This window comes from Theobroma cacao, chromosome 10 (assembly GCF_053813885.1).
Source record: "Theobroma cacao isolate CCN51 chromosome 10, ASM5381388v1, whole genome shotgun sequence".
NCBI lineage: Eukaryota > Viridiplantae > Streptophyta > Magnoliopsida > Malvales > Malvaceae > Theobroma > Theobroma cacao.
Genome location: NC_142648.1, coordinates 26,327,149 through 26,337,898, shown reverse-complemented (window position 1 = coordinate 26,337,898; position 10,750 = coordinate 26,327,149). Strand labels below are relative to the sequence as shown.

The window sequence follows — 10,750 nt, the reverse complement described above, 5'->3', positions numbered from 1 at the left end:
ACATGTATAAGAAAACATTATAATGAAATTCGCCGAAAAGACGAAAATGGATTTAATTTATTTGTTATGTTTTACACATGTATCGTGTTTTTCTTTACTATATTTGATTATTATTTAAAAATAAATGAGTTATTCGAAGTTAAAACGTCTTTGCATATTTTATATGCACAGAAGAGAATTTCCAACTTTCCCTATAAATTGCCAAGGTATTAAGGCAAATTTAGGTATCCTCACTTGATATCAAAAGAGACGAAAGCCTAGCTACAGTGTATGCTATGGCGCACGATAAGACGAATAAGCTCAGGCCAGATGAGCAGCACAAGATGGTAGTGCTTTTGGATCCGAAACCAGGGCCTTCAGAACCCAGAAAGGTATCCACCTCTATTCTGTTGTTTCTATATATATAAAACTTTTGCAATGCTTTAACATAAAAGACATGAAAGAAAACAACAAGCAAACTTCAAAGTTATGTTTTCTAAGATTTAAGCAGGTGCTCATATTTTTTGCTTTGTATTTCGAACTGAAGGAGCTCAAACCCATCCCCCTCTACAAACGTTTGGAGTTTTTTTTTTTTTTTTATTTCACTCAACCAATCAAGTATTTTCATTAAAATCAAAAGAAATTACAGCAACTGCAAGCGACAGATGAAGAGAACAATCTGTTGCAAAAAGAAGAAAACACAAAATGAAGGCATGGGACAGCACTTGCTAGCAAGAACTTAATAAGGCAACTGCAGGAAAGAGAACCAAGAGCTGTAGTAATGACTTAAATATATGACACAGTATTAAGCAACACCATATCACAGCATATCATTGCAGCATCGACAAAATAGTAGCATTGCAAAACTGAGCGTGAAGTGAACACATCCACCTCTATAAACGTGAACACAACAAAGACTCATTCACTTCTTGTCATAGGTACTTTTGTTTTTGTTTTTTTCTCTAGGTTTGCTAAAATATTTCATATTCCCAATCTGACAGGTAAACTGAAGGAATGGCTTATCTTTCATATTCCTAGGTCTGCTAATAGTGTTGCGTAGGGGTGAGTAAAATCAAACTAGACTAATTACTCACCTAAATCAAATGTGATATATTAACACGAAATTACAAGTTTTATATTTTAAATTATATAACTTATATATTAACATTATAATATATGATAGTAAATATCCTACATATTAATATGTTATAATTATTACACATTAATAATATTTCGTAATATAAAATGTTACAAATATATATATATATATATACTTGTATAAATATATTATACATATACATATATTTAATTTATATATAAGAATTACTATAACTTATAATAAACTTTATTTATATGATTACACTTAATAACTTTATCAGTTATCACATTAGTTTTTACAACATATTGTTTATAATTAGTTATTACTAATACAAACTTTGATATAAAATATTAAAATATTATAGTTTATTTTGTGGATGTTAATTTTATTATCTTGGACTTTTTTGTTATGTTGAATCTTTGATGTTAATTTGATGGTTTATGTAAAAAGACATAATTATTTGAGTAAAGGAACAAATCTATGTTTTTTTATGTTTAGATTATTTGTATATTTTATAATTATGGATGAAGTTTATAAGTTTTAACATTGTAATTTGCAAAAAAAAGTGACAAAATTTTAGTCTATTGGTCCAAAACCGAACCAATTCTATGTTTGGTAGGTTTGGACTTCTTTATATTTGGTTAGTTCTCTAAAAATGTTTGGTCCATTTAGTCCTTAGGTATGATGGACCAAACCACCCAATTCACCCATTTGCTCACTCTAGTGTTGTGGATTTATTTGCTAAGGTTGTGGTGGGGAGAGAAACTGATATGCTAATGATTAATTAATTTTGGTGATGTCTGGAAATTTCTTGATCCTGAGATTGATCTTACCTTATTTTTGAAATTTTCTTTTTTGATTCGCTATCTTTTCTCCACTGGTGCAATAAATATAAATTTGTTCTAAGGGTCTGTTTTCTGTTCTCATGACCATGGTTACAATTGTTGGTGGATTCGTTTCTGAGTAAGGTGGGTTGGGACATGTTTTGCTATGATGTTTGTCACGTGGAGTGATCTTTGAGTTGAATGATGCAGGCTTTTGTGGTGACTTAGTTCCTGGTGGATGAAATGTATCCAAGTCATGTTAATTAGGGCTCTCTCTTTTTGATCTGCCTCCCACCCTTCTCTTTCTAAGCAAGTTTGCTACTACCCTCCTCCACCGTCGTCCTCTGTTGTCCTTTGCTGTCGTCATCACCAAGTTCTCCGTCGTCGGCCATAAACGGCAAAAATGGTGGAGTGCCAATCCGGTGATGTTGCGGCCAGATTTGGCCGTTGGAGCTCCATATCTGGCAATGCCATTGGCTAGATCAGCGCTTTAACGGATAGATCTGGTTGTGGCCAATGCCAAATTGGTGCTCCGATGTCGCCGGTGGTTGCTCCTATAAGCGGCGACAGATGAGAAAAATGAAAGAATAAAAGAAAAAGGAAGAAAAAAGCAAAAATAAAAAATTATATTAATTAATAAATTATTGATATTTAATGAAAATAGAAATTAAAAGATTAAAAAATAAAAAATATAAATAGAGAAAAATATTTAAATACTTAAAATGAAAATTGTATAATTAATTTTCTATAAATTATTTAATAATTTAATAATGAATTATTGATATTTAATGAAAATAAAAATTAAAAGATTAAGATATGAAAAACATAAATAGAGAAAAATGATTCAAATAATTAAAATTAAAAATCCTATAACTAATTTAATGATAAATTATTTAACAATTTAATAATAAATTAAAAATATTAATAATTTAATAATAAATTATTGATGTTTAATGAAAATATAATTTTATTATAATAAAGGTTAATTTTATCATTTTATCATTTATTCCTTAGTTATTTCAAAATTATTCCCACCAACCAAACATTAGAATAAGTCACAATAAAAGTTCCTACTCTATTGTATTCCATGAACTAAACTACATAATAATAATTCCATTCGATTTCTCTCTTATTCTATTCCTACAGAATAATTATTCTATTTCATTCTGTGAATCAAACATGCTGTTAGGTCATGTTTGCTTGCTTCAAATTTTTTATCAATTTTAGTTATGTAAAACTTCAAATGTGTCTTTTTTTTTTTTCTTTTACAAATAGATGATAGGGTGTGATTGATGGAGTTTAATTACGGACAGATTTAGAGTATGGGGACAGCTAAATTGTTTTTTTTTTTCTGAAAATCGTAAAATTAGTGGAATCCTTTTAATTAATTAAGAGACTTAGGTCATGTTCGCTTGCTTCAAATTCTTTTTAACATTTTTAGTTGTTTAGAACTTCTTGTCACATGTGGATTCCTATTCTACTTAGGCTTCTCATTACAAAAATGATTCTTTAAGTTTTGGAAGACTACGGTACTTCTGGAATCTCTACAGAGTTAAACACCTCGCAACTGGGTTTTTTTCTCTATATTTGCTAGAAATTGTGGGCGTGAGTAAATATTTTTAGGAGGCTATTGAGAGAGAGTGTCCAATCAATCTGAATTGGCTTAGCACATAAAAAAAAGTTTATTTTACTTTAATTTTTCAATAATACTATAAATGTTTCACTTAGCGTATGGTGAAAATTAATCAATTAATTTCAATTGCTTTATATTTTCTGTTTGCTTAATTATTTTTCTTTTTTTCGAATGATTTTCTAAGATGGATGAAATATTTGTTCAGAAATCAGAGCTGACGGGTGAAGAAATGGTCAAGCAAATCATAGATGGGTTACGAAAGATGGCTGAGAAAATAGGGCAACGAAAAGAAACCATAAAGCAACAAGAAAAGGCACTGAAGCTCCTTAATCAAATGAAGGAATTTCTGCTTCTTGCTGTAGAGACAATAACTTCAGTTGAAGAACCAACAGCAAACAAAGCTCGGGCCAATGATAAGGGAAAACCTAATGTAGAAAAGAAATAGAAAAAGAAAGCTGGTGAAAATTAGAAATGAACCCTCTTTCTCCAGCTGGCTGAATTAATAAGTTTAACCTTGGGGTTTGTACTTTGAAGTGTTCTGTTAAGCTTTTAATTTTCCTGTAGAATGTATCTGCGCATGGATGCATGTGCATCTGGTTTGACTGAAATGCAATAAAATGTTATATTTCCTTTGAACGCCTTTACCAATCTACATAACCGGAAAGAGTCTTGCATAAAAGGCATTAAAAATGTTTATTTTTTGCTTAAAAGACACAAGGAATGTACATATAGGTTATATTATAACAGTTCAAAGATGAAGAAGAGAATCTTAATTTATCAAAGATGAAGTTCTAATGCCATATTAGAAGAAGGTAAAATCTTGTATAATATAAAACTGTAAATTGAACATTGATAAATGTTATATATATATTGTTTAACAATGCCTTCAGACCTAATTGTCTACCATATATTTTGGAGTTGCACTAAACTTCTCGTAACCTTAATGACTTTGTTTACGACGTTGAGAAAATCTTTTTCAGTTTTCATCTTCCTTGTTGCTCGTATTGCAAACAGTCCAGCCTTTGCATACAGTCCTTATATTAGCACCTGTAGAATTAGGACCAAGTAGAGCAAGAAGTTCAAATCTAATGTACCGTTCACAATTCATAATTCTTGTACGGATTTTGAAGATTTGAGTCCGACTCTCCATATCAGGAAGACCATACTCAACCTTACGGTCCAATCGTCCGGGACGTAAAAGTGCAGGATCCAAGGTGTCTGGCCTGTTAGTTGCCATCAGAACTTTGATGTCTCCACGGGCATCAAACCCGTCAAGCTGACTGACAATCCCAAGCATTGTTGGCTGCACCTCGTTATCTCCACCAACACCATCATCAAAACGTGCACCCCCAATAGCATCTACTTCATCAAACAACGATACATGCATTTTTGGAACGTGCGAACTAGACAATCAGGGGCGGAACTAGTCAATTTTTATCGTGGGGGCCAAAAGTTAGAAAGAATAAAAGTTAAAAATTTTTAAAACTAATATATTAAACTTAACCATTAATAATCAAAAGATTTATAATAGACAATAATTTTATATAACATGTAAATCAAAAGAAACAAAAAGAAAAAAACTTATAATAGTGCTCTAGGAAAGCTTTGTTCGATGATAGCAATATCTTTCTTAATATAAACGATTAAATTATTTTTAAGAAACTTATCATCCATTTTGTTTCAGAGTTTTGCTTTCTCAATATAAACGACTAAAATATTAATGTAGTCAACATCCAATATTCTTATTTTATTATATTTAAGTTTATAATACTAAATATTAAAGTATAATGCATAAAATATAAATAGTTAAATACGATATAAAGAATTAATAATTTCTTCTTATACTCAAGATAATTTTCTTTCAACTAAATATAAAATGTAAAGCACATTAAATGTCAAACCCTGTTCTATAAAATAATTGCGACGTCATTTACATGCTCAATAGAATGTTTGCATATTTAGGAAGTTTGAAAAATCGTTAAAAGACGATATTACCCCTAATGGTACCATTAAGTTGATTAAGTCTCAAACTAATGCAAATAGGAATTTAAAGGTGAAATTAAGAGTTTCACAGTCCAGGGATAACTCAAAATGGTAATTCGAAGTTCGAGGATCAATTTGGAGTCAAACCGAAAATTTCATTATCTAGGGGCAAAATGGTCATTTGCCACCTGAGGACAAAATGAAAATTTTAGAAAAGATTTTTGGCCCATTTGACTTATTGGAGTATGATTTGAGATTTAGAAGTGAAAAATTTTAATTTTCGGTACAATTTGAAGTATAAGGATAAAATGGTAATTTTGTCACCCCAAGGGTAAAATTGTAATTTTCCACCACCAGGACATTTGCCCAGCACATGATCTTCCCTTATCCTCATTTTGACCTTCGACTAATCATGTGGTGGAGATAAAAGGTTTAAAATTTTTAAAGTTTTAAAAATGGACCAATGGAAACATTCCATGTGTCAAGCTTAGGATATTTTATTATTTAACTTAAAAATCAGCATAAATCAGCCCATTATCTCTCCAAATATTCGGCCAAGCAAGGAAGAGAGGGAAAGAAAGGAAGAACAAACCCTAGGTGAAGAATTTCAAGAGAAAAAGTGTGAAAAATTAAGGAAAAACAAGTGAAAAAGGTTAGATTGTTCAACTTAAGCTTGAAATCTATTTTCCTTAAGCATTTCTCCTTATTTTCCATGCTTAAATTACATGTTTTCATGATGAATTCATGGCTGGTCAAAATGGGTAAAGACAGAGAAAGATGTTGGATTGAATTGATTTTAAGATATGTCAGTGTTTTTAGTTAGTTTAGCATATTTAGAAGCAAAACAACAAGAAAGGAATCCATTTATCCCATGAATCATCATTGGCCGAATCTTCCTTGATGTGTGTGGGTGATGGATTGTTATTATTTCAAGAGAAATGGCTTAGAAAATGATGAATAATAGTGAGAAAATTAAGTAGAAAAAATCATGGTGTTAGTGCACTATAATGGCCAAATTTTTCCATAAAGAAGTGGGAAGGTTTTGAGGCTGAAATTGGTTGTATTTGAATAATGTTTGGTGAATTGAAGTATTAGAAAAGAAATAGAGTAATTTGGAGTGAAATTGGACGCATTGGCCAATTTATCGGATAAAAAATCGATTTAGGCCAATATCGGGTCTAGATGGCTACCCGTGCATTTTTCATTTCATATCATGTATATACACCGAGCCTGAATTGATTTTATAATGGTCAAGCATTAATGTGGTGAATTATATATTGTACATTGTGGATAGGTGGTGAGCAAATTACACTGATAAAAGTACAGAGATTGTACTTGAAGACTAGGGTTAGGATTATATCGACTCCTAGAACTGTGAGTAGACAATTTATTGTGTTAAATATCTAGAGTAATTATATTTATTTGATGTTTTTATTGAATGGTGAGTTTAAATTATAAAATATTATGTTTTCCAATTAAAATATTTTTTTAATAAAAATGAGATTTATACTGGTTTTGAAATCAAATATTATTTTGGGAAAATTGAGTATATGGAGACTGTGTTAAATTTATGATTTTATATATTCTTGAAATTGTGGCTTATGACACTATGGTAGCATGATGGCTAAATTTTTGGGGTTGGCATGAAATATATGAATAGTTTTGGATTGGTCTCGGTAGACTGGATTTATTTGCCATATTATGCTACTGAAAATTTTATGGGTCTGGTGGTATATTAAACGGTCACTGCAGTGGTGGGGGTTTTCGTGGACTGCCTATGATAGGGGCACGGTAACCCAATTATATATTTACCTCCAATGAGAGATGTTGGATGAAGTATCTCCTGAAGTAAGATTTGAGTGCACCTCACGTTCAGGCCACCACGTGAGAGTGAAACTCAACCAACGCCAAGGAACGGCTGTGTGTCAGATGTGAAAACATGTTTATGGGTATGAGACATTTAACAGCCTTGGCGGTCTTAGTGGGATACCTTGATAAGGGTACCCGCGAGAATGATTCTGGTAGGGCCCAAGTTTAAGAAACTCATAAGCTAGGGAAATTTTGATGAAAAGAAATTGTGTGGTATAGATTGAAACGAATTTTGCGTTATGAACATTATTGAGATATAACGTTTTTATATTGCCTCCATCTACTCGGTTTAGATGCTTTTGATGGTAATTGTTTACTCACTGAGATTTTATAATCTCACCACCCTCCTTTCCTCACATTTCAGGCTCGAGGAATTTCATAGTTAGCTGACTTTGACAAGGACCTTCATTTGGACTTGAATCGGTAAAAGTTGTAGGTTTTTAGCTTCCGATGCATTTTGGTTAGATGTGGGCCCACGTGTCGCTGTAAAAGTAATTTTATGCTTTGGTTATTTGCTTTATAGTATATATGAATATAATTAACTTTTACGCTATAAGAATTATTTACCGATAGCTTTACAAAAATTATTTTACAAGAAAATAGTTTATTTTATTGAATATTTTTATTATATTCAAATGATCAAATTTTCACTTCAAATGAATGTTTTAGATACTTAATTTGTTTTTAAATTACTAAATATATATTTTCTACTTACCTACTACATTTTTAGCAAGTTTTGAGATTTTCGACGAAAAATGACGAAAATGCCCCTGTGAGCCAGAAAATAATATTTTATTATTTTGATTTGGAAATGACTTATGATTTCTTGAAATGCGAGATTTAATAACTGTTGCTTACCGGGGAGATGCGAAAGCTGATGCTAAACCTTACGAGATTTCGATCGGCATTCGGGGTAATGAGTGCTTATCGAGACGTCGCGACGGTTGTCAAGGGCCCGATGGGAGTTCCGGGTCATAACATTAAAAGCATATTCTCAAGATAATTTTTTCTTATATAATTAGGATTAATAAAAAATAATATATCGGTGAAATTTCAAACAATAATCAATAATGCAACGCTAGAACTTATATTTGAGAATTACATATACAATAATTTTTTAATTTTTAAAAAGTAAAATCATTAAAAATAAAATCCACATAATAGAAAAAAAAACCATGACAAGTAGAAGATATAATCTATATAACAAAAAAAAAAGAATATGGTTAATGATTCATAGAAATTTTAAAAAAAATCTATAGAAACTTTAAACATATGAGCAAATAGAATAGAATTGAAAAAATAAATAATAATAATAATAATAATAATAATATAAATAGAAAAAATTAAATAAAAACTTTATTTCTTTATAATTTCACAATATAAGGACAGAAAAGAAGAGAGGGAAAGATGGATAGAGAAACTTAAAAAATTAAAAAAAATTAAGTATTTGAGTAAAATTAAATGAGGCTTGTAAGGTCATTTTATTATTTTTTAATTATATTGATTATTCAATAAAAAATTATTTTGAAGAATCATTAAAAAATATATAATATATAAAAAATTTCAACAATTTTAGGGGGGCCAGGGCCTCTTCATTACAAAGGGACTCTCCGCCCCTGTAGATAATGGTATTATAATAACTCTAACTAAATTATTTTTATAATTAACTTAATAATGAAAAAATTGAAGAAGTTTGTTGTCAATACAAATGAAGAAGAAATAGCACTGGCGTTCCTTGCATCACTTCCCGATCTTTTACTAATGAGGTGGAACATCTGATTCGTGCTGAAAAGATGAAAACTCTAGTTGAAGCAGGAGAAGAGTTGAAGGGAACCAAGAAAGAGAATATTCCAGACAGCAATGCAGTAAACAAAAATTCCAAGAAACGATCCTAGGGATCAAGACTCCGGTACCTAGTTGGTCTGAAAACACCGTGTCTCTGGCTGGCTCAATTAATAAGTTTAACCTTAGGCCTTTTAATTTCAATTGTTATGGTTTCAATTTTGAAGTGTTATGCTTTTAATTTTTGAATTGGACAACTATTGTATAGTGTAATAATTTTAGTTTTCAAGTCTCTTACCAAAATTCTTATGTAATTCATCATTTTCGATTTGGACAACTATTGTATAGGGTGATAATTTTAGACCCAGTTTTATTGAATATTTTAAGATAATGCAAGTGTGCAACCACATGTGCGCTCTTCTCAGTTCTAATTCGTCATTTTCGAATTGGACAATTGAATACCTTTAACATAATGCCAGTGTGCAACCCCATGTGTGCTCTTCTCAGTTCTAATTTGTCATTTTTGAATTGGACAATTGAATATCTTTAAGATGATACAAGTGTGCAACCCCATGTGTGCTCTTCTGAGTTCTAATTCATCATTTTTGAATTGGACAATTGAATACCTTTAAAATAATGCAAGTGTGCAACTCCATGTGTGCTCTTCTTAATTCTAATTCATTATTTTTCAATTGGACAATTGAATATCTTTAAGTCATGACTTAATGCATTAAAACAAAAGATATTTGAAACCAACTCGTTGGAAATTTCTTGGTTGAAGCGATTGCCAGGTACCTAAGCTACTACAGTCTACAACAATTAAATATGTCAAACCCTCACATCCAATTTCATTAAGGTGTCTTCTCCGTAACTATCAATTTCTTTTATTCATTTCGAAGGAATTCCTAATGATGTATTTCTAAAATCATGTGGGAGGGATTTCTTTTCATGTTTTGAAGTACTCTTAAACTAAAACTAAAAAGAAAAATCATGATTGATTATAAATGAAAAAATAATTGAAGTATAACATCAATTATGACATAATTAATCTATACATAAGGAGAATTACGTGTTTCGTTATCTTAAAAAATTAAATTTTTCCTATAATTCTTCAAATAAGTTGTTTGCTTTTGTCTTAACATACTTTCTCACTATTTTGTTTTTTAAAGTTATAAAACTAAGAATTAAACGAAGCCTAAATTATTATAAATAAGTGCTAATGATTGGTTTGATTGAAGTGTTATGTTTTTAATTTTATTAGAACGTGAAGAATTTGATGAAGAACTTGCTCCTCACCTCATTATCACCAACTTGCTCCGATACCATATTAGTTTTCCAAGTATCAAGAACGTGAAGAAGACAAGAGGATTATGAGAATAAGAAAGGAAGCATCGTGACAAAACAGATTTTGTATCATGTTCTTCATACTGCGGCATTAGCAAAAAAAAAGAGTTCATATACACAGGGTTAATTAACTAAACAAAAGTCAACAAACTACACTAAAGCTAACTATAGGTGGTTAATTAATCTAATCACATATTCTAACATGCAATGCCACCAATACTTTTTTTTGCAATAATA

At 30.5% G+C, this 10,750-nt stretch overlaps 1 protein-coding gene and 1 pseudogene across 2 annotated transcripts; one reads left to right on the top strand and one right to left on the bottom strand.

Moving 5' to 3' along the window:
* The first annotated feature begins 228 nt into the window (after positions 1 to 228).
* Positions 229 to 4,171, top strand: LOC148760527 (uncharacterized). Of its 2 annotated transcripts, none has more exons than XM_088802574.1 (2): positions 229 to 371; positions 3,741 to 4,171. In XM_088802574.1, exons 1-2 carry the CDS (start codon positions 276 to 278, stop codon positions 3,978 to 3,980), a joined length of 336 nt encoding a protein of 111 aa, XP_088658700.1. In that variant the 5' UTR covers positions 229 to 275; the 3' UTR covers positions 3,981 to 4,171. The 2 variants fall into 2 exon arrangements, 1 of the variants encoding a protein (XP_088658700.1); XR_016023108.1 differs by lacking the exon at positions 229 to 371 and adding an exon at positions 398 to 1,041.
* Positions 4,172 to 4,427: 256 nt separating this feature from the next.
* On the bottom strand, positions 4,428 to 10,495 carry LOC148760526 (26S proteasome regulatory subunit 7-like; annotated as a pseudogene).
* Between the last annotated feature and the right edge of the window lie 255 nt (positions 10,496 to 10,750).

What these genes read in the sequence shown, in the direction of transcription:
- LOC148760527 (XM_088802574.1), top strand. Translation starts at nt 276, where the DNA reads ATGGCGCACGATAAGACGAATAAGCTCAGGCCAGATGAGCAGCACAAG. An exon ending in GGCCTTCAGAACCCAGAAAG is followed by an intron (nt 372 to 3,740) that starts GTATCCACCTCT and finishes ATATTTGTTCAG; the next exon opens with AAATCAGAGCTGACGGGTGA.